Source organism: Penicillium cataractarum (assembly GCF_028827025.1).
Source record: "Penicillium cataractarum strain IBT 29864 chromosome Unknown utg000002l, whole genome shotgun sequence".
NCBI classification, from domain to species: domain Eukaryota; kingdom Fungi; phylum Ascomycota; class Eurotiomycetes; order Eurotiales; family Aspergillaceae; genus Penicillium; species Penicillium cataractarum.
This window is the reverse complement of record NW_026622738.1, coordinates 2,519,311-2,541,404: the sequence shown is the minus strand read 5'-3', so window position 1 is coordinate 2,541,404 and position 22,094 is coordinate 2,519,311. Positions and strand designations below refer to the sequence as shown.

The 22,094-nt window shown below is 51.8% G+C and overlaps 9 protein-coding genes across 9 annotated transcripts; 4 read left to right on the top strand and 5 right to left on the bottom strand.

The window, feature by feature from the left end:
- Positions 1-228: 228 nt before the first annotated feature.
- On the bottom strand, positions 229-4,392 carry sec31 (putative protein transport protein (SEC31); the record flags this gene model as incomplete). Its single annotated transcript, XM_056695914.1, has 7 exons — positions 229-273; positions 329-627; positions 684-3,396; positions 3,459-3,545; positions 3,609-3,948; positions 4,005-4,121; positions 4,184-4,392. The coding sequence occupies 7 exons, from the start codon at positions 4,390-4,392 to the stop codon at positions 229-231; spliced, it is 3,810 nt and encodes a 1,269-aa protein (XP_056558126.1).
- Positions 4,393-4,816: 424 nt separating this feature from the next.
- Positions 4,817-5,342, top strand: N7496_002982 (RNA-binding protein; the record flags this gene model as incomplete). Its single annotated transcript, XM_056695913.1, has 2 exons — positions 4,817-5,137; positions 5,205-5,342. The coding sequence occupies 2 exons, from the start codon at positions 4,817-4,819 to the stop codon at positions 5,340-5,342; spliced, it is 459 nt and encodes a 152-aa protein (XP_056558125.1).
- Positions 5,343-5,611: 269 nt separating this feature from the next.
- Positions 5,612-6,238, bottom strand: N7496_002981 (uncharacterized protein; the record flags this gene model as incomplete). Its single annotated transcript, XM_056695912.1, has 5 exons — positions 5,612-5,711; positions 5,842-5,854; positions 5,919-5,981; positions 6,087-6,102; positions 6,179-6,238. 5 exons carry the CDS (start codon positions 6,236-6,238, stop codon positions 5,612-5,614), a joined length of 252 nt encoding a protein of 83 aa, XP_056558124.1.
- Positions 6,239-6,550: 312 nt separating this feature from the next.
- On the top strand, positions 6,551-7,222 carry N7496_002980 (cytochrome c oxidase subunit VIb; the record flags this gene model as incomplete). Its single annotated transcript, XM_056695911.1, has 5 exons — positions 6,551-6,617; positions 6,826-6,856; positions 6,919-7,000; positions 7,060-7,123; positions 7,188-7,222. 5 exons carry the CDS (start codon positions 6,551-6,553, stop codon positions 7,220-7,222), a joined length of 279 nt encoding a protein of 92 aa, XP_056558123.1.
- Positions 7,223-8,146: 924 nt separating this feature from the next.
- N7496_002979 (uncharacterized protein) lies at positions 8,147-9,609 on the bottom strand (the record flags this gene model as incomplete). Its single annotated transcript, XM_056695910.1, has 4 exons — positions 8,147-8,845; positions 8,977-9,075; positions 9,160-9,164; positions 9,240-9,609. The coding sequence occupies 4 exons, from the start codon at positions 9,607-9,609 to the stop codon at positions 8,147-8,149; spliced, it is 1,173 nt and encodes a 390-aa protein (XP_056558122.1).
- An 842-nt stretch (positions 9,610-10,451) lies between these two features.
- On the top strand, positions 10,452-12,011 carry N7496_002978 (phenylalanine--tRNA ligase; the record flags this gene model as incomplete). The annotated part of the gene is made up of 1 exon (XM_056695909.1): positions 10,452-12,011. One exon carries the CDS (start codon positions 10,452-10,454, stop codon positions 12,009-12,011), a length of 1,560 nt encoding a protein of 519 aa, XP_056558121.1.
- Positions 12,012-12,573: 562 nt separating this feature from the next.
- grpE (mitochondrial nucleotide exchange factor MGE1) lies at positions 12,574-13,460 on the bottom strand (the record flags this gene model as incomplete). Its single annotated transcript, XM_056695908.1, has 3 exons — positions 12,574-12,606; positions 12,669-13,094; positions 13,170-13,460. The coding sequence occupies 3 exons, from the start codon at positions 13,458-13,460 to the stop codon at positions 12,574-12,576; spliced, it is 750 nt and encodes a 249-aa protein (XP_056558120.1).
- Positions 13,461-14,395: 935 nt separating this feature from the next.
- N7496_002976 (uncharacterized protein) lies at positions 14,396-16,648 on the top strand (the record flags this gene model as incomplete). Its single annotated transcript, XM_056695907.1, has 1 exon — positions 14,396-16,648. One exon carries the CDS (start codon positions 14,396-14,398, stop codon positions 16,646-16,648), a length of 2,253 nt encoding a protein of 750 aa, XP_056558119.1.
- A 191-nt stretch (positions 16,649-16,839) lies between these two features.
- N7496_002975 (beta-glucosidase) lies at positions 16,840-19,355 on the bottom strand (the record flags this gene model as incomplete). The annotated part of the gene is made up of 2 exons (XM_056695906.1): positions 16,840-19,124; positions 19,181-19,355. The coding sequence occupies 2 exons, from the start codon at positions 19,353-19,355 to the stop codon at positions 16,840-16,842; spliced, it is 2,460 nt and encodes an 819-aa protein (XP_056558118.1).
- Positions 19,356-22,094: the final 2,739 nt, after the last annotated feature.

The following is a 22,094-nucleotide window of genomic DNA, read 5'->3' as shown; positions in this document are numbered from 1 at the left end:
TTCTCATGACACAAGTACTTGATCAGACTAGACCCCCGGGGCACATAACGCAAGGAAACACGCAGGCATTAATAGTAACATGAACAAGGGAAGAGAAACGAAAAGATGAGGGTAAACAAAAGTAAAGCGTTGTATCAAGTTCCTGTCCAATCTTGCGTGAGGTAAGATGGGAGTCCTCCAACAGGGCTGTTGAACATGAACCCCACTCTATCTAGATTGGGAGGGGCTTCATGGGGTGGCCTTGCTCATGCTAATGAGGCGCTTGACACCAACCTGTATTACAATTATTAATATAGGATCCCAAGAAATATTCGAAGAGAACACTTACCATCCAGTTGCCACACTCTTCCGTTCGGTTAGTCATGATGTCGAGGTGGACGACACGAGCAGTCTCATAGTCCTTAGACTGGATAGCACGCGCTAGATTGGCCAGATCTTCGACGGTGTTGGGCTTGATCAGATCCTCATTGTTCAGGTGATCAAAGAGGATGTTCAAGCGGCGCTCAGCATCGTCAACCTGTGCCTTGAAAGACGAGGGTGCGCGGGCCTTGACGCGCTGCATGTCTGACGAGAGGATCTCGTAGACGGGCATTGCGTTGGGGGGGATGTGAGATCGGTCACCAGGGGCTATGGAATACGTCAGTTCGTCGAATACTAAAAATGACGTTTGCAGGAATACGTACGGTACTTGGGAGTCGCGGGAGGAGGCGGGGCTGCCCTTTGAGACTGAGCTGTGCCGGGCCTGGATCCCTGGGGTGGAGGGGGGACAGGGGCGGAGGCCATTGGGGGAGGCTGAACGGCTGCAGGCCCGCTCGGAGCGTACGGGCTTGCTGCCGGAGGGGGTGCCGCCATCTGGCGAGCGTACGGCGAAGGGCCACCCTGGGGAGGAGGCGCCATTGGTGGGCGACCCTGCAATTGCGGGCCAGGGGCCTGGGCGGCCGGGTTAGGGGCATACCGGTTCGTTGGTGGTGGCACACTTGGCGGGGCATTGTACGGCGACGGCCCACGCTGGATCGAGGCAGGCGGGGACATGGTCGACATGGGAGGAGATTGGGGCAGAGAAGCATAAGGGTTGACTGGAGGGGGCGGCGATGGTCCGGGCACGTTCGATGCAAGAGGCGACGTCACGCGGGGAGGAGCGCCTGCCTTGGGAGGAGGAGGAACAGAGGGCGCACGCTGAGGTCCAGTGGGAGGTGGACCTTGCGCGAGAGGAGGAGACTGGTTAGGGAACGGAGAGCTGATGGTCGCAGCAGCGATAGGTGTACCGCGACGAGGAGTAGGAGCCTTCTTAGCAAAGCCCTCTGGCAGATCGTTCCACGCAGGGAGACCAGTAGCGGTGGTGTACGTGGTGATAGTGTTAGCCGGCGACTGGGTGCCGGCACGGGGAGGAGGCGGAACGACACCAGCACCAGCAGATTGACCGCCGAACGTAGACTGGGGACCGTAGGCAGGCGCTTGCATACCCTGAGTTGGCTGGTATCCAGCTGGCGTGTAGCCGCTACGGCTAGCACCGCCGATTGAGGCGTATGGGTTGGCAGGCTGCAATGGTGCGGCAGTCGGGGGCGCATACGCATTCACCGGCGGCTGGACAGGAGCAGCGGCAGCGGCCGTGGGGGGCGCATAAGCGCTCGGCGCACCAACGGTGGGAGGCACTGATGAGAAGGTCTGCTGGGGCTGGTAGATGTTGGGCTGCTGAGGGAGAGGCTTGAAGCTCTTCGTGGTGGGAGCGGCCTGCGCTTTCTGGGGGACCTGTCTCATCGCGAGGTTGATGCGGTTGCGAGCCACCTCGGCCTCGGGATGCTTCGCAGGCACAAGGTCAAGGTATTTCTGAGCAACTTGCAGCCGTCCATGGGTAGCGACGACATCGGCGTACTCAATGTACTTCTCATACAAGGTGCTGAGGCGCCAGTCAGAGTCCTTGTTCTTGTCCTCATCCTGGAACTTGGTGACCTGGCGGAAGATGGTCACCTTCTCGATCAGGCCCTGCAGAGCGCGAACGTGGATAGAGAAGGTGGAGTTATCAGTGTCACTCTCAATTCCTCGTTGTTCGTTCTCACGAAGTTCCTCAACCCAAATGGACACAACCTTCTCAAGCTTGGAACCAGCGAGGAAGCAGAACGAGGCATCCTTGCGAGCAGTCTTATCACCAGAGTCACGAACCTGCTCCTCAAGGCGATCACCGAGAGCCTCGCAGAGGTCGGGGAACTCCTTCTCATCAGCAAAGGTGCACAGGGCAGCCATCACCTCCTTCCAGTTGGAAAGGTCGGCATTATGGACGACATCCCAAAGGTTCTTGCCAACGATAGAAGCCAAAAGGCGCATGTAGTTGGGGCCACCGGTCTGCTTGGAGAAGTAGTACTCCTGTGCCTTTTCAATGCACTTCTGGCCACCGCAGATGGCAATCATAAAGGCATCAGACATGCGGTCCTCGGCGAGGGCCACATCAAGCGCCTTCTCGAACTCACCGAGAAGCAAGGCGCGGGTGATCTTCTGCTCTGCCGGGTTCTCGGAGCCGTTGAAGATCTGGAAGGGGTTGTTGGTCTGAGCACCCTTTGACGCGGCCAGTTCCGTCAAGAAGTTGTCACTGTCGGGGGTTGCGTCGAACATAGATTGCAGACGCTTGTGCTTCTTGGCACTAGACTTGGGCTTCTCAGCCACTCCGTTGGTCTCTTCGTCCTCCTTCTTATCCAGGCCAAGCTTGGACAGGGTATCAGCCGCTTCGTCAACCGAGTCCTGGAAGCCCAGGTACTCCACCAGGCCCTTGCGGGGGTTCTCCGACAGCAAGGCCTGAATGACCTTCCAGTCGGCCTTCTCCTCATCGGTCGAAGCGCCAGCAGCGCGACTCTCGCAGAGAGTCTGGAGATCACCCTCCTTCAAAGCGGTCTCGAAGCTCTCGGTAGCATTGCCCACGCTTGAATCAACCTCGAACGGAGTGATTCTAACCTTGGATGCGCGAGAGCCCTTCTCGGACAAGCTAATAGAGACAACGCGACCACCAAAGCCGAAAGAGGCACCGCAGGGACGTTCAAGCCACTTGGGGGGCTTGGGAAGGGAGAACTTGGAAACCTGGGGCTGTGTTTGGGCCTTGGCAAAGAAGTCCTCGCCGTCCAGAGCCTGGTTGTGGTCGGCGATAGCTTGGGAGTTGTCCTTGGTGTTCTGCAGGGTCTGGATCGAGATCCGGCCGTCAAAGGAAGCGGTGGCAAAGAAGTTAGGGTTGTGCGGGTTCCAGCGGGTCTGGAAGGTCCAGTTGGTAACAATGGGGAATTCGCCGTATGCCTCGCCGGTCTGGGGGTTCCAGCAAATGTTGCGGTTATCTTTGCCGGAGGAGAGCATGAGGTCGGGGTCTTGGTCGCACCAAGAGAGCGAGAGCACACCGGACTCGTGGCCCTTGAGGGTCTATAACAAAGTTTGGTTAGTATATTAGATGAATGATGTTCACAGGTGAAGGAGACACTTACACGCTCCGGGGCATGAGAGTTTCGCAGATCCCAGACACAGATCAGAGGGTCTGACTCGAGAGGCGTGGCAGTGATCAGCTTAGTAGGCTATAGAGATAGAGTCAGTGACTGCGCCAATTCGTAAAGTGGCTCCACGTAAGATCCGCTCACCTTTGCAGGGTCCCAAGCAACAGCGCTAACAGCTTTCCGTCCCATGTTGTTGAGAGTCAGGCTCTCCTTCTTGGTCTTGACATCCCAGACGGTCACGAAACCAGCGCTGCTACCAGTCACCAGGATGTGTGCAACCTTCTTATTCCAGTCCAAGCATTCGATATCATCAGTGCGAGCCGCAGCCGTGCCCAGTCGGAAAGGGTTCTCGACATTGTTTAGATCGGAAATGAACAGCTCGCCTTTCGCGCCACCGGTGGCCAGGAGGTTGGAGTGCTTGGGGTTGAATTGGAGGGCTTTGATAGCGCCGGAGTGTTTCGTGGTTCTCGAGATCAGGGCATCACTATGCTTGGTTAGCCAACATGTCTCTAGATTAATCAGGATCCAAATACAACCCACCTAGAGCCAGCGAGCAGCTTATCGGCGTTCCACAGATCCAATGAACCATTCTCCAAACCACCAGCGATGACACCCCGCTTGGTATCATCGAACTCGGCCCAGGCCAGGTCATTAAAACTAATCAATGATCGATGTTAGTACGAACAAACCATCACGGAGCTTCGGGTGCGGCAGCTTACCCAGAGTCGGTATCGATCTTAGCTACAGGCTGTAGCTCTTCGCTGGCATCTTGACGATCCAGACTTAGATCCCAAAGCTCAAGGCATGTCTTGTTCGAGAAATCAACGTCGACGGCACCCGCCCGGGTTCCGGTAGCAATCAATGGTGATGCAGCCCCAGGAGACCAGGCAAAGGTGGCCGTCCTGGGGATCTCCCGCAGACGGACCATGTTAGCGGGGAAGGATGTTTGTGGAGGTAAATTCGAAACCAAGATAAATCAAGGATCCAATATAAGCAATAAATGCAAATCCCACCCCTGTACAGAATTGACAACGGGGGGTGTGATGCTCGATCTGGCCGCAGTAAACCAAGTGGCCTCCTGGGCTTGGAGGGACCGGGGAACCCGCGCTAAACCCTTTTGGGCCCTCGCCAAAACACCCCCCGAGGCTTGTCGCACGTGATATCAGGTTCTCTTTCGCGGGCATGCAACCAAACCTGGGGTTAACGAGCACAACCAGTACCTTAAGAGTACGGTTTATTTGATTCACCATTCGCCAGCTTCCGGTAAACATTCCGTGTTGCAGTCGTCACGTACTCTGTTTGATCGCCTCCCCAAGAAACTCCCAAGTTCCAATCTCGAAATCCAGTACACCATGAGCGAAAGCACTAGGCTGAAGAGCACGGTCTACGTGGGTGGTCTCGACCAAGCCGTCACGACGGAGACCTTGGCCGAAGCCTTTGTGCCCTTTGGAGAGGTGGTCGATATCACTTTGCCCAAGGCAGACGCACCCAACTCTGGCGACGCCCATCGTGGCTTTGGATATGTCGAATTCGACCTTCCCCAAGATGCCAAGGAAGCCATCGACAACATGGATGGCAGTGAAATTTACGGGCGCACCATCAAAGTCGCAGCTGCCAAACCTCAAAAGGATGCCAACGAGGGTCTGGGCAGCAAGACCGCTATCTGGGAGCAGGTATGTTGGGCGATATATTGCCTCTTTATATTGGTCGCATCACGACTAAACATGCATTCTTTTACAGGAGGGCTATCTGGCCAAGTACGCTGTCGATGAGGAGGACAGGCAAGCAGCCGAAGAGGCTCGACAGGCCAGCAACCGGCCACAAGATCCGATGCAGGGCCTAGAGCAACTCGACGTTGCAGGACCCAAGCCCGAATGAACTACTCTATTACGATGGCCACGATCATAATGAAAGACCACGAACAAATGATACAATTTGCCGACAACGCAACGCTCGAGGGTTCCCCTCCACAGGAAAAAAAGCCGGGCTATGTACACACGCTCCGGTCCCAGAGCACGTCTTGAATTTTTTTGGATTCTCCTAACTTTCTTACCGGAACTCAACCCGACTCAAACAAATACATGCGGCAAGAGGTTATAAAGGGTGGGATCGCATTCTCAGGAGCTCAGATAAACAGGATGGTACATTTAGTGATCGCGGCTCTCGGGGCTGTTGCGGTAGAGACGCAGGGTCTTGTCGGTCATGAGCTTCTTGGTGCTCGAGTAGATGGCAGCACCGACGGCAACGCTAGACAATGGCTGTTAGCATGGGAAATGGTCCGAAAGCTCGACTCGGAGTGACGGGTGAAAAGAGAGGAAAAATTCGGGTATATGCGTCGCGGAATAGGGCGGGCATGTGATATTAGATAGAAACGTACCCAAGAACGATACCTGAATATTCAAATTGTATTAGAGGCCATTTCAATTGCGGAGATGTCCAATATAAAAGACTTACCGAGAGGGATCAGCTCGGGAGGACACTTCTTGATCATGCGCAGACGCTGGGAGATGGTGTGGGCTATATGCGACCGATTAGTTCAATGGCCCCTTTCCAAACCACTCCAATGGGTCATTCAAGTCAATGGATTCACGAGAGGTCGTGGAGTCGTGGGGGTAGTCGTACCGCTCTGAGCCTCCTTCTGCAGACAGGAGTTAGCATTAGCCGAAACGGATCGTATGACCGTCCGACCGAGGACGACGATAGACATCACTTACGGGGGCGGGGCTGTAGAAGGCCCGGGTGGGCTGCATGCGCAGGACACGAGAGGGGTACATGGCGACGGGAGTTGGGGAGTTGAGAGATATCGAAGACTGCGGGAGAGCAGAAGAAGGAGTGGGATGGGGAGGACTGAGGTGACGGAGCAGCTTTCCAAGAACGTCCTGGCTCGGGTGTTTTGGGAAAAGCGAGACGCTCAGTGGCTCTCGCTTGACCGCCCGCGGTCATACCCGGCACGAGCAGCTTCGAATCACCCAACGTCCGTTCTTCTGCCCTCCTCCTACCTCCCTCTCCTCCACTCTCGAAACCCACCCCGCAAATCTCACTTGTTCTTTTCTTGTGTTCTTCTATAGAAGCTACACATCGTCAAAATGGGTGCCATTCCGGAAGTCGACCCCGATGAGCCTGTCGAGACCAAGCCCTTCAAGTTCGTCACTGGTAAGTCCACGCAAATCCCCCCTCTCCTATGAAAACTGGGGTCAATTGCCCTGCAGAAGAGTCAATGGCTAATTTTTCGGCAGCTGGTACGTCTTTCCATTCGAATTCCATGTGATATGAGCCCGCGCTCGAGATACGATTTCGGACGGGCCTCTCCCGATCGGGACTGGGATATGGTCAGACTAACATTTTTCCGACGCGATCGCAGGCTACGACGCTCGTTTCCCCCAGCAGAACCAGTACGTCCCTCGTCACAATTGCACTCTCGCTTCATTTCTAACGCCATTTGCACCTCTTTCAGGACCAAGCACTGCTGGCAGAACTATGTCGACTACTACAAGTGTGTCAACGCCAAGGGCGATGACTTCCGCCCATGCCGTCAGGTATCATCAACCTCTACGATTACCGACATGTCTCTCGCATATTCTAACACATCTCGCAGTTCTACCACGCCTTCCGCTCTCTCTGCCCCAAGGCCTGGACCGACCGCTGGGACGCTCAGCGCGGTACGTATCATACGATCCTCGGTTCATAGCTTGCACAAGTATACTAACTTGCCGATTCCTACAGAGGCTGGCAACTTCCCCGCTCACCTCGACAAATAGATAGCCAACGGCCGTTTTGGGTTGGTTAGACTGGGCTTCTTCAAATCTTGTGTATTGACAAATTTCCAATGTACTCTACCTGGTCGCACGGGGATACATTTCCTTTCTTCCTGGATGTAATCATCTGATATACCGGAGAAGGGGTGTCTATAAGTCGCCGTTTTGCAAAGAGAAACGTGTTTTATTAGCTGACACCTGCGCTTCTGATGTGTAAAACGCGTTGCCTCGTAAACGCAAAGCTCGAGTAGTATGTAGACATCGCTATACACCTCTGCGTGCATGCAGGGATACAATTCTGATGAAGGGCCCTGCGAACGTATAGCTTCAAACCCTCTACAATGATACGTGTATGCTCTTGGTCTTTAGCTTGATATCTTCCAAATAAGGTTTTGATCCAACAAGCTTCGTCTCTATATCTTTTCCCCCTAGTCTATCCATTTGAATTCTCATATATCTCAGAGACTACCGTACTCGAAACTCACCGAATAGTGTTCGTCTAAACTTCCCTTTGTTTCACTTTCAACTCAAAAAAACATTACATTTCCAAAAACCAGTATTCCTCGCGGAAATAGTCTGCATGCGATTCAGGGTGTATCTATGTCTATATGATTTCAGTCTTCCATGCGAAAAAATGCGACATCCTCGACACCCTGTACATAGGATCGGATATGACAAGCTGGTAATCCAGAGCCAGTCTGCTGGCTTTGGCTAGATATCAACCCGACCCTCTTCAAAGAAATATCCCAAAGAGAATGCAAATATGTACAAGCCAAAAAAAAAACAATGCTTGTATGACCCTTGAAATTGCTCCGCCCAAAGTCATAAAGGAAAAAAAAAGGTTCGAGTCATATATACGGGGAATAGATCGGACGGAATGATAGATGAACGAAACGGGAAGAAATGCCAACCTTACACCTGAGTGACTCAGATGCCCTTCAGTTTCCGGTAGAGCTTCTTATGCTCTTCAAGGAAGATGAAGGTGGCAATGGTGTGAGGACCCAGGCGAATGAAGCTAGGAACCCAACCGCGGAAGGTCCAAGCAAGACCCTCCTTGCGGCAGATATCCCGCAGTAAGCCTGCGATACTGTGACCACGGCTCTCGGCCGGGGAGGCAGTCATAATACGGGTCTTAATCACGTCCACAGGACTGCAGACGGTGGTTGCGACGAAGCCGGCGAGGAAAGAGGCTGTGAAGTGAGTACCAACATTATCGCCCATGCCCACCTGCTCAATGCAGAGGCGCTTGAAGATATCGTATGAAGTCAATTGTGAGGCTGTCATGAGGATTGCGCGGGTCGAGTTCGGCCAAACACCGCGGAAGAGCGAGGCGACACCTTCTGTCTTGGTCATCTGCACCAGACCGTGGAAGGCATGGCGGTAGTTACGGCGCTGGGCGGGGGGCAAAGCCGCGTCTGATTGCATTCGTACGTTGAGAACATCGGACGGGTTGCCGACAAAACCGCCAATCAAGCCCGAGGCACAGGCAATGCCGAGTAAGGTAAGGAAGCCGGGTGAGGTAGAGGAGGAGTCTGTGGAGGGTTTGGCGAAGCGAGATTTGAGCTCTTCGTATATACCGAATCTCGTTGTGGAATAGGTAATCTGGCGTAGGAGGGCTGCGGAAAGCTGCATTCAAAACAAACATAATGTCAGGTTACTGGTTCCAAGAAAGAATGCAAGTTCGGGGCATCATTGAGCATCGGGGCCTGAGTGGCGATGACTCTCGGCTGATGCTCGGCGATTGGCAAAAAACATACACCATTGTATAATCCAGTAAATCCATTATGTCTCAGAATATGAGCGAACGTGCCCACCATCGACTTGGGGGCATCCGGTGCGCGTGTTTGTAACCGGACCTAGTATGCGACAAGGGTCCATGATCAGCAACAGGGTCGGGGGGCAAATAGCCTCGGAGTTCAATCGGAGTAAAGTGAAGATACCTTGACTATAATGAAAAAGTGAGGTTAGCGTATGGTCAGATCTCAGAGTCCCCTCAGATCAATCTTGGAGACAAACATACCCAAATCTAAAGGATGCGTCACGGCAGCGGCGAAGCATGACGCCGAGCCTCCAAACCAGAATGGGTAATGCACCTTCTTCTGTTTAGACTGGACGGGTGTTGAGACGGGGGCGACCCGCGCATGAGCGACGGGGGCCTCTAGCATCTTGCCGCTGTCTGCCATCTCGAAGGGTCTCGAGGCTGCGGGCGAAAATAGTGGAGGAGGGTTGGGGGAGGCGTAGTTAAAGAAGAGCCAGGCCCTCTTTTTTTTTTGCAGGTCGGCTTTTTCCCAGTTTGACGTAATTTTGGATCGCCAATACCGACGGAGACAAATCAGGCCGCCGAAGCGCCGCTCGGCCGCCCCAACCGACGGCGAATCGTGGCCAATCATGGCCGATATTTTGACGGGGTGTGGTGGTGAAGTCCAATCATCGTCTCGGTTTTGATCGTGGCCGGTGGAGTCTTTAGTCTGTAAGGAACATACCGCCCCTCTGATGGACTGGGTGTTTGTAACCAAGTCTACGATCACTCGGGGACTTGAATTCGGGCTCGGTGGTTAATTTGGACACCGAGATGAGAGATGAAGAAGAAGTACTTGATCATAGGATAATATCAAGATCATATTATGGCAATAACTAGGCCTAGTAGTAGCCCAAAATTAGTGAGGTTGTTCTGAAAAGTATGGTTTGCGGGTATCCTCGGTGGAATTGCGGAAGTCGGGGGACAAACAATCGGAGTACCGAGGGAGGGGTCACAACCAACGATAAACCCCTTCGAGATAGGTATAACCTGCCTATAGTGGATGGTTTAATACTGATAAGGATAGTAAATTACATATCATTGAAGTATCAGACAATCTAGAATAGTTACAATGCAACTACCTAATGTGGGGTAGAAAACAAATGTTGTTACTTACTGTAAGGCGTCCTATCTGCGTGGGCACAACATATATACTTCGAACTGTGTGACACAATCTGATGCACACAGCCTATGTAGTCAGGTTTACTTACAGCGAACATTCAGTTTTGAATACTCCTCTTGTTTCAGATAATTGTCATGAATCTACATATTTCAATCACCCCGGGTCATCAAATTGCCTGCCCTTTCTCTCTCTACCATATAGCCAGTAGGCTGTACTTCGGGAACTCATTTCCCCGGCGCCGGAGATGTTTTGAGATTCCTCCGCAGTCCACCTCAGCCAGGCTCAATTGAGACCCCAAATTCGCCTCTGTAATGCGGTTATTTGCTACCGGTCGAGCCCTACGGGCTAGCAGTGGGCGCTGGTCAATTTCCACGATTCGCCCGAGAATTCCCATTCCCCGAACTCACCCGTTCCGCGAATCCATCCCAGTGATCACTCGCGACTGGAGCTCGACATCAGCTCGACGGACCGCTGATCAAAGCTCTAGCGCTGGCCAGCCCAAGCAAGCGCCGAACGCACGATCAATTCTTAAGATTGAAGGCGACAACTACTCGACTGATCAATGGACTAACACTCCCGACACAATCCTATCCCACGTGGGACGACGTCTGTACCTCGACGAGAACCATCCTCTCGCCATCACACGCAAGCTTATTGAGAGCCAATTCGCTGCGCCAGTCTTCGGCAACTACTTCGAAAAGAATCCCGTCGTTACAACCAGACAGAACTTCGACGTTCTGGGCTTCCCACCAGACCACCCGGGCCGCAGTCGCACTGATACCTACTACATCAACGACAAGACGGTGCTGCGCACCCATACGAGCGCACACCAGCAAGCATATTTCCAGCAAATCAACCGCAACGAGAAGATTCGCCCCGAGGAAGTTGGATATACTGTGATTGCTGACGTCTACCGCCGCGATGCAATTGACCGGAGTCACTACCCGGTCTTCCACCAGATGGAGGGAGCTATGCTGTGGAAGCGTCCCGATCAGAACCCGCTGGAGGCATCCAAAGAAACCGCAGCCCGGATCAATGCAGACGTGGATTTGATCCCGCGCCACGACGTTCCAGTCGAAGACCCCAACCCAACACTCCACCCTCAGCGCAACCCGCTGCAGGCGGAGCACCACAGCGAGGAAGAGGTTGAGGCTATTGCGGCGCATCTGAAGCGGTCGCTGGAGCGCATGGTTATCAAGGTCTTCACTGAAGGAAGCAAAGCTGCCGCCGCAAGCTCCGGTGGTAACGTTGACCCCGAGCCTCTCAAGGTGCGCTGGGTGGAGGCATACTTCCCCTTCACCAGTCCGTCATGGGAACTCGAAGTTTTCTGGCAAGGCGACTGGCTGGAAATTCTTGGATGCGGTGTCATTAAGCAAGATCTTCTGATCAACTCGGACGTTCCCAACCGCGTCGGCTGGGCCTTTGGCTTGGGCATCGAGCGCATTGCTATGCTCCTCTTCAACATTCCTGACATCCGCCTCTTCTGGTCTCGCGATGAGCGCTTCCTTTCTCAATTCCGTGCCGGTGAAATCACCCGCTTCGAGCCCTTCTCGAAGCACCCAGCCTGCTACAAGGATGTCGCTTTCTGGTTGCCCCCAGCTGCTGTTACCGGAGGAAGCAGCGCGGCAGGTGGTGCCGTGCCGTTCCACGAGAACGATGTCATGGAAATTGTCCGTGGCATCGGTGGTGACCTTGTTGAGGACGTGACTCTGATTGATGAGTTTACCCACCCCAAGTCTGGACGGAAGAGCATGTGCTATCGCATCAACTATCGTAGTCTGGAGCGGACTTTGACCAACGAGGAGGCTAATGAGATGCATGAGAAGGTGCGAGCTCAACTTGTTGATGACTTTGGAGTGGAATTGCGGTGATTGAAGGGGAAGTAAAACCTTGTACTATATTATATCTGCTACTATATTGTCTCTATAACGTGTACAACATCGGAGGCTGTTCGCCCCTCTCAAACTGGATATGCCACGGAGATGATATCTCGCGTAATTTGCCGACGCATGCTCAATGCATTAGCAGGACTCGGACAGATCTCTACACCAAGATGGAACCAATGAATGACAACGGGCGGCTTTGGTGCTGCCTGCCCAGGGTGTATATTGTATTGTACAAGAGATGAGAAGAGAGTTTATCCGGAGACTCAGATTGCGCGAAAGTGAAAAGAAAGATCCCCCAACACGAGACAATCCAGACGCCTCCAGTCACATGCAACACGAGAAAGGTGTATCATACAGATCCAAGAGACAAGCAAACATCAAGAAAGGTTAATTTTTTCCCGGGTCCAACAACCAGCCGCAACCGAGTGCGAATCCCTATCGTGATCGTGACGTATGATATATGGTACAGAGAGAGAGAAGAAAAAGAAGATGAGGAAAGGAGGTAGACGGGGAGGAAGGGGAGGCATTATGATCGAGAGGAGAGAAATTAAGCGTTCTTGACGACGCCGACCTTGGCAGCCTATAAGAAAGAATAGAGGTCAGAAAAGAGTTGCAAGAATAGTCAAGCATGGCAAAACTTACACGAACGACACGACCGTTCAGACGGAAACCCTTGCTCTGGGTGTACATCACATCACCATCCTCCATGTTGGGGGAGGGAGCCATGAAAGTGGCCTCGTGCAAGTTGGGGTCGAACTTCTGAGGCTTGCCCTCGACCTGCTCGCTGGGATCGAAGCGCTCCAGACCGTGCTTCTGGAGTGTGTTCATGAGAGTACGCTCGGTCATCTTGAGACCGTCAACAAGGTCGAGCAGTTCCTTGTTGGCATCGTTGCGCTCGGCAGCGAGCTTCTCCGCGGGCACGGCCAGCAGCGCGCGGTCGAAGTTGTCAATGCTCTCCAGCAGGTCCTTGGCGAAACGCTGAATGGCAAAGTTGCGAGCACCGTCCATGTCACGCTTGGTGCGCTCTTGCAGGTTACGGAAATCGGCGACGGAACGAAGGTATTTGTCCTGAGTGTTGTGAGTATAGAATAATCGGGGGAGGAATCCAAAGAACAATCATTGGAGTTAAATCCTCGTGCATACCTTCAGATCAGTAACTTCCTTCTTCTTCTCCTCGAGCTCCTTGCGGACGGGGTCTTCCTCGGCATTCTCAGCAGCCTCGCCCTCATTTGCAGCCTCCTTCTTCTCTCCGTTGTTCTCGGTGGAGTAGAAACGGCGAGCAGGCTGAGGAGCGAATGGCCTCATGGCCGTAGGAAGCTGTGACTGCAAACGTGTTGTCCGGCGGAGAGCGAGCGGCGCCGCAGATGTGGAGGTAGAGGCAGTCAGGGCCGACCGGGCGGCCTGTGCTTGTCTGAAGATGGTGCGCTGGAACATTGTGTAGAAATAGACAATTACAATTGAAGGTATGCCAAGAGTGGAAGTAGTAGAGGAAAGAAGGGAAGAGTCTGATCGGTCCGTAGGGTTGATTGCGATAGCTGATCGCCGGGAGAATTTCGTGGAATATCACCTGACCGCTCTAGCTCCGGGAAAACCGCTGGGCCGAAGTAGATCGTGCTCTCCTTCCTCAACAAGTAATATACAGTCAATTGTATCTACTTCTGAGCAGAAGTCTTGATTATGATTAATTGAGTATACACGCAAACACTCGGATTATAGTGTTATGTGGCATGCGGCATGATTTCACCTACAATGAGTTCTGGATTGTATGATTTTGGGATGGTTGGGTGGATGACTGGACTAACAAGTTGACGCCCTTCCATGGGAATAAGTCAGATTGAACCCATCAGATAATCAAAGAAAGACAAGCTTGATCTTATCAAAGCTTGATTAAAAACAGCAGAACAAACTATGCCGAGAGCTTCCACCTTCAGCCAGTGAGGATGAGATCGAGTGGGTGACGGCCTCGCTTAGAGCCGCAATGCCGATAACCATGGTTGTTTGAACATATTCGTACCTCAGCTCCGAGTCTTGGTCGGCTATTAGCTCTAAATAAGTGACACTATACACGCTAGTTGATCCCATCACTTCTAATTGACCGAAATCATCCAGCTAGCGATGGGATTGCAACGCTCTGACCCATCGCTGCCTTGCCCTAAGGTCCAATGAAGCATGGTGTGGACACCTCAGGCCCAAGTATCAGGCAACAGCTAGAAGTTGCCTAAAATGGAGTTGACTCAGACAATTCCTGAGTCGTGCAAAACGAAGTATAAAAGCTACGACTGAAGAATGGAATTGATAGCTAATCATCTTTATTTTCATTCCATATCTTGTCCAAAACTCAATTGAGCACATTGTTCATATCAATTACCATGGCTAAGCGCACTCTCGACTCTGATTCCACGGCGGAACGTCGAGTTAAGCCTACTCTTATTGAGAAGAGGCCATTAAATATCACCAACTTGAATGATGGCGATGTGGTGCACCAGACGTGTCTCGTTATCCATGGCGAATGCCAGGACTTTGATCATTCAGAAGAAACGAACTATGTCTCAGTTTCTACGTCCGAAATGCTCACTCGGTCGCATTCAACTCAACACTGGCCATTGAACAAAGGCCAATGGAGTGCACTCGTGATGCTATCTCCGGGATTGAATAAGCTGGCTTTCAAGCTTCATCATGTCGGAGGAGTTTCAGACTCTCTAGAAATCGCTGTGAACTATCTGCCTTTGTTGCAACTACCGCCTCTACATCTCGCCATTCTCGTTGCAAAGGACTCACCTTTGCTTATCGACTGCCCGCCAACCAAGTTTGGCAGCATATCCACTGCGCATAGCAGCATTGATTCCGCAGTTTCCAAGCTTCGCATGTCCGCATACATGTGGCAAGCTCTCACTGCCGAAGACTTCCGCCAAAAAGGACTGGGGAGACGCTCGTTCCGATTGGAAGAAGAATGGGCCCCTAATACAACCATACACAAGAACCATCAATACGTTCCCGGTGACAACATTCAGATGGGTTGCATGGCAAAGGTTCATATCATTCGGTCGCAGAGGACCGTCGCGGAACTGAGGGATGCCAACGTTGCTCAGCAAAATTCGCGAGGTCGGGACCGAGATGCCTTGCACCGTTATTTTGAGCAGGATTTGATTAGTTCTGGTGCTCCCTTTGAGCCGAAAAATCGGCCAGTTGTTGCTGGTTTGATTTTGGATTCGCATTACTCCTCTCAGCAGTCCCTGATCACGGCACACGCAGCCTTGGGCTGCCACAAGCCCGATGGTGTCTCCTTGGGAATATTCGGGAGTCATCTTACCTACTCTTGGCCTCGCTTCCTCGAGGAGATCCCTTCGTGCCTCACGGACTTGACTCCCCCCGGTGACACTGTTGGTAATGACAACGGCGAATGCGACACCATGCGTGGTGCATGCTTCGTCGGCCAAGGCGCCTTCCTGCATGAAGTAGGCCACGCCTTTGGCGCAGGTCATACTACCGGAATTATGGCGAGAGGTTACAGCAAGAGCTGGGCTATGAACTTTATTCAGCACAAGAATCACGACTCACTGAAGAATGACGCGAAATGGGACTTGCAAGACACGCTGCAGTTTAAATTATTGCCGCATTTCGCCCTCCCCGGTGATGAGCTCGTCACAGAGAAGTTCCAGAGGGCCAGTGTGAAGGTTGAGGTTTCCCTGGAAGGAGATGACCCGATGGAGTCTGAAGGTAAGACCGAGGGTCTGAAGATCTCGTGTTCTGCAGGACTTGCGCAAGTGAAGATTCAGAGCGGCAAGGATAACCCTGTTGTCCATGATCTTATGGACGACGCCAAACCTGCTTGTACCCTGTTCCAGGTTGTCGAAATGCGCGAGAAATACGACCAGACTCAACCACTGAAGATCACTGCTCTTGGATTGAATGGCAAGATCCGTGTCGTCAATGATTTCTGGGCCATGTGCAAGGATCTTCCTTTCATCCTTATCCCGGACAGCGACGTGGTTCTTCAGAAACAATCTGTTCGATCCTATAACCTCGAGTCCGCCGAGGACGATGACAACTTCCTGAAATGGGCCATGCTTCTTCGCCAACGTGGCAAGGATGGTCAACTGCATCGCGCTACCAGCATTGATCTCCGAGTCGGATGCACCATGGACGGAGCAGTTGTCCACTACGCTGACGGTCAGCACGCCAATTGTGGACCTGCACGGAGGGCAAACGGCCAGCTGCACCGCTTTGGTGGACACGCGTCAAAGTCAAATGAACTTCCTGCCGACGAACACATTACCCGGGTCAAGATTTGCAAGCAAGATGATGGATGGGGAAGTCTGTCGGGAATTCAGATGACCCTGAGCAATGGAACTACTTGGGGCCATCTCAACTTTAGTGGCAATGAGGATGATGATTCGGACGATGGCAGCGACAGCGACGAGAACTCTGACTATGAAGATGACCAGAAGAAGGAGTCTGTTGTTGTGACCCTGGAACCAGGAGAAGACGAGGTCATCGTTGGATTCTTCGGAAAGAGCGTCAAGGGATCCGGGTATACGTATGAGTTCGGTATCTTGACGGCTCCGAAGGGAGTGGAACTGCCGGAGAAGGTTTATGATATAGCGGAACTGAGGAATGATTGACTTCCTAATGTTCCAACATTGAGAACGTGGACATGGAGAACGTGGGCTACATGGAGAACATGGACTACATGGAAAACGTGGACTTGACATTTTCGTATATACTCATTAATTCTATTCATCTGTACATTCACCTGCCAAGAAAACATAGAGCCAAATGATCATAAATTGTAAACATCATGTCATCATCATAATCATGCCTTAACCAAAGTTGCAGTCACATTACTGCGGAAATCACGGCTACTGAATCCAGCCTTAAATGTGAAAGATCTGGTAGGCACACGCCAGTCCTGGGAGACAACGTCCCAGTAGCTGACATCTCTGCGCATGAGCTCAAAGGTGACAGTCTTCGTCTCCCCAGACTGGAGCCAAACTTTGTCGAACCCACGAAGTTGGCTTGGAGGAGTTCCAGCTGGAGTCGAGGTAGGGAACTCAACGTATAGCTGAGGCACGGCAAATCCATCGACATCTCCGGTGTTCGAAACCTCAGCCTCGAGAGTGTATACTGTTTCCCAAAGAGCAGGATTACCACCGGGCGCGGTAGGTCGCGAGGGTGGCAGGGCAGAGATACGAGCCGAAGAAGAGTTCTTCACCTTGAGATCTTTCAAGCTGAACGAAGTATAACTCAAACCGAAACCAAACTCATAGCGCACTGAGATATTTTGCGCATCAAAGTATCGATAGCCAACCTCGAGTTCCTCGTCAAACCAGCTCTGCCAATCATATGTACCATTGGTTTGCACGGCGGTAGTTAGGGGAGCGTTATAGTCGGACTCATTGTATGCAATAACATATGGTAACTTGGCAGATGGGTTTACATCGCCATAGAGGATGTCGACGATGGCATTGCCTGTCTCTTCTCCTGCATAGTGCTGAGCTAGGATAGCAGTCACGTTCGGGTGATCGGCGAATGGCATGACATTGACACCACCTGAGTTGGTGATGACGACGGTATTGTTGCAGTGGCTGGCAACGGTTTCGACGACGGCGTTTCCGTTCCAGTCGAGCTCGAGGGATGTTCTATCCTCGCCTTCAGCTGCAAAGGACTTGAGGAAGACGAGACAGACATCGGGCTGCTGTGGGATCCAGAGCGGCGAAGTCAAAGCTGTCGTGGTGAGCAGGGTGTTGTTCAAGTAGGATTGAACCAGGGAGCCATCCTTGCGGGCCCTGGTATTGATGGCATCCAGTGGTGTTGACAGGTATGAGAATCTGCAGGAGCCAGAGCCCGAGGAACCTGCGAGGACACCGTATTCAAAGTTGGCCTGAAGATCGGGACCTTGAGTGAGAGGACCAGCATCGTTACCCGCAATCACGATGTTACGGGGCTTGCGAAGAGGCAAGGCATTTCTCTCGTTCTTGAGCAGGACGGTAGAAGCAGATCCGTGTTGGCGAATCATTGCACTGTGGTTGGCACGGACATCACGGTTGGTTTCTCCGGTGAATTTCCAATCGTATAGCCAAGTATCCGGAGGTGAATCCACGTTAAGAGGGCCAACCGAAGCATCAACACTTGGGTAGTTCTTGTCCTGACCAAGCCAGAAGTAGGGAGTCATAATGCGTACAATCATGTCATCCAAACGAGACATCTCAACAGTGCCGTTCTGAACAGCCTGCGTGAGATTCTTCCCCAAGAAGGAACCCTCAGTCCATTCTTCACCATACAAGGTGAATCCTCCAGGCATAGTCATATCCATGCCACTCTCGACCGATGCCACACCACTGTGAGTAGCACCCCAGTCCGACATGACATATCCCTGGAAGCCAAGCTCTGTCTTGAGGAGATGGTTGAGCAAGTACGAGTTCTGGCACGAGTGGGAACCGTTCAGGCGGTTGTACGAGCACATGGCACTGGCCACATTCGCCCGGACAGCATTAGCAAATGGCCACATATAGATCTCATGAAGAGTTCGATCATCAATGTTTGCCGAGACCGAGTCCTGGATATAAGTGGTCGCATTGGCATCCGGGGCATAAGTGGGATTGCGTTGCGTTTCTTGCTCGTTGGCAATAAAGTGCTTTGCATTGGCCTGAACACCTGCATCTTGCATGCCATTGATAGTCTCCTCCATACAGACACCAGTCAGGTAAGGATCAGCTGCAAAACCCTCCCAGGTGCGACCATCATAGGGACTGCGGCCTAGAGGTCCTCCGATAGGTCCTAAAATGACGTGCGAACCCTTGGCCTTGTGCTCTTGGGCCAAAGCATATGCTCTGTCATACAGTAATTGGCGGTCCCAACTTGCGGCAGCCGAGACACTGCTCACGAATACACTAGAGTAATCTCCTTGTTGCACACATTGAGGGCCGTTTTGAAGACAGAGGCCACTGAAGTTGAGACGCGGGATGGGGAGGACGTTCCCAACGCAAGGGCCTGGTTGACCGGTTGCCACCCAGGACTTTTCTTCGAGCGTGAGCTTTTTCACAAACTGCTTGGCCTTGACCATAGCAGTCTGCCAGTCGCCATTGCCAGTGATATTTGCTGTTTGGCGTCAGAGAAAGCCGAGAAAGGAGGGATTATAGGCTGTCAACACGTACGTGAAGGAAAAACGGGCAGAGAATGGCCATAGGGGCTCAGGATAGTGGTGTTGAGGGGTTGCACATAGCTGAAGGGCTCTCCTGGATGATCAATAGGTGTCTGGCATGTATCGGCTGCCACAGAGGGAGCCGACAGAAGTAGCCAAGCCCCAAGAAGCGCCTGTGCAGACAACATAATGAGTTGGAATGCAAGCAAAACTCAGGAAAAGGCATAATCTGAAGCCTCTTAAATACCCTGGGCCTTGATCTTCTCCAGACATCCCGCTCCAGAATTACCCCGAGGGGCCCCACGGATCCACCGAAGGGACTTGGAGACTCGCATCGAGTCACCTCTTGCTTGGAAAAATGCTAAGCACTGTTAGTGCATGGTTAGTGCATAGAGTGGGAATTGCTTTATGACGGAGTATCGCCGATATCGCCGGCATGTCGCCATTAGTCTTGAGATTGGTCTTGAGATTAGAAATCGCTAACTAAGAATTTTGGGGAAGTTCCCTCTATCGTCTGCCGTAGCCGGCAATTCCCCTGATCGGGATGCCGAACGGTTCTTGCCAACAAACAACCTTCTTTCGGGGAGGTTATCATATCCCCTAAGAGCATTACTAGAAAACCAGAGCTCGACGATTAGAGTCGATGTAAGCTTGCTCAATTGTTGTTTTGAGTATTCCAAAGCCGGACTCGTCTGGAAAGCATGGTGAGATGTTTACAGCGTGACGTAGTGTTCCTGGACCAGCATCTTTTCTCGGACCAACTTCGGCTAAACCCCCACACTCTCCTTCCTCTACGCATTATGATTGTTGTATTGACTATGGAGAATGGAGCATTATTCATCTGCACATCGTCATATGCGGGCCCCCACGGGCCCATTTCTCCTCACTATGGTCGGCAAAATGCCTAAGCTTTTTGTACGCCTCTTCCGCCTCTCCCGCTGCCACATTTCTATTAAGACCAGGCGATATTTCTATCTGGCCTAGCTGTCCGAAGCTGCAGCCTTGAATGGATGATGAACAATATTCACAACCAAAGACCTCCACGATTGTCAACCTTGAATTCAAACCGACGATTGATGCCAATTAGCCACTCCATATGATCGAGAAGTAGCACACATACCATGAGAGTGTTTGCTCCTACCGGATCAGGCAATATCGGTGAATACCCGCCATCATTGAATGTACCGGGCCGAGAGTGGATACCGTGGATACACAAAAGACTCCTCAAGCCGTTGAAACTGCTGAGACTTGAGAGACGTCTGTGCAACACTGGTGGCTTCACGACCAGACTAGGTAGTGATCATCTCGCTAGTGGAGATCGAATCATCTTTGGAATAAGTTCTGACCTTTCAGCAAGGCTGTAGGACTATCCTAGCCGAGAGAACCAAATACAAGCAATATTCTAGAGGCTGGATAGGAAACCCCTTCCAGTTGGCATTTTTGGGTTGGGAAATGGAAGATGTCGCACAAATCTAGCGCAAACTACGGCTGGACCAAACATGCTTCATGAGAAACATTCTCAGTCTAAACGGTCATTTTATTGCTTTGGCAGAAGATTTCCTAGTATTCCCTGAAGCTTTAACTGGATTAAACCTAGAGCATTGTCCTCTAACAATTACTCATCTACTCCACTGACGATTAGTTCTCGCTGAGACAATATGCGGCTTGCCTCCCAGGATCAACTTTCCAGTTGACAAGAAGCGTCCTTTCCGAAAGCAGACTCATAGCATATAACCTATCTCTATTTCAATGTCTTGTTTTAGACCCAAGCTGTTCAAATCGGGGGTAAGACATTGCACAGCGGTTTTCCATGCCCAAGCATCACCACAATCAGCGCCCCTCTCATGAGGCAGTTTCAGCAGGGTAAGTACTTATATGAGCATATTTCCATTCGAAGATGGCTCCCTAAGCCAGTGCAATAACGGAACCTAGAAAATTTGCTGGCAAGTCAGGCAAAAGGAAACTTGAACCCGCTCGGGATACTCCAGACTATAAGCGTGTGAAGTTATGGTGACGCATTAATTTTCTCTTGATTTGAGATTCAGAATGTTACTGCCTTCACACCACCAGTTGTAGGAACGGAAGGCAAGGGGAAACAACGTTTGTCAGAGCATGAGAAGTCCATGATTGAACCGAGGCGACTGGGATTTCGTCAAGGAATGCCTTTCTCCTCCAGCATCTCCCCATATTTCGCTTCTCTACGGCATCGTTTGCCTATTGATGCGAATATAGTTTACCAACCGTTGGATGCTCAAGGAAACGAGACAGAAAAATGCCTGTAAATCCGGTTGGCTAACGTGCATATTGCTGGCGAAAAAAAATACTCCCGAGCAAATCTCATATTGTATCAGGTGTCATTGCTCGATTACCGACATCTTCCGACCCAGAAACTTAAATTTAGGTATTCGGCACTTTAATCTGCGTATGGAATTCTATCCCACCACTCTTACTCCCCAGGGAGTACTGTATGAGTCTCACACTGCCGAGTCAATTCTGCTAAACTCATAGAGGTATCTCAGATCCAAGCCAAACCCCTTCACCCATGAATAGCATGTGGTGACATACTTACTGCTAGTCAGAAGCCTTCTCGAGGGAAAAAAGGTTCAACCGCCTGTTACCTGTGCTGACTGATATTCAAGGTCCAGACTGGATGTCCTCGTAATCCCCATCGATAGACTCTGGAGAGAATGTGGGGTACCGGGGTACCGCACTCGGGATGTGGAGATGACCCGTGGGGATGCCCTCATTCTTTTTGGAGCACCCGGATAACTGTCCGATGTACTCAACCACGGGGAGAATAAATTGGACCTTATCCGCAGTGCGAGGAACTCAAATTATAATTGAGTATTAATCTCAACACCATCCAACACAGCGGCATCCCTCACCCTACGCGGTCGAGTTCCAAGATACACCGACACGGCGTAGCC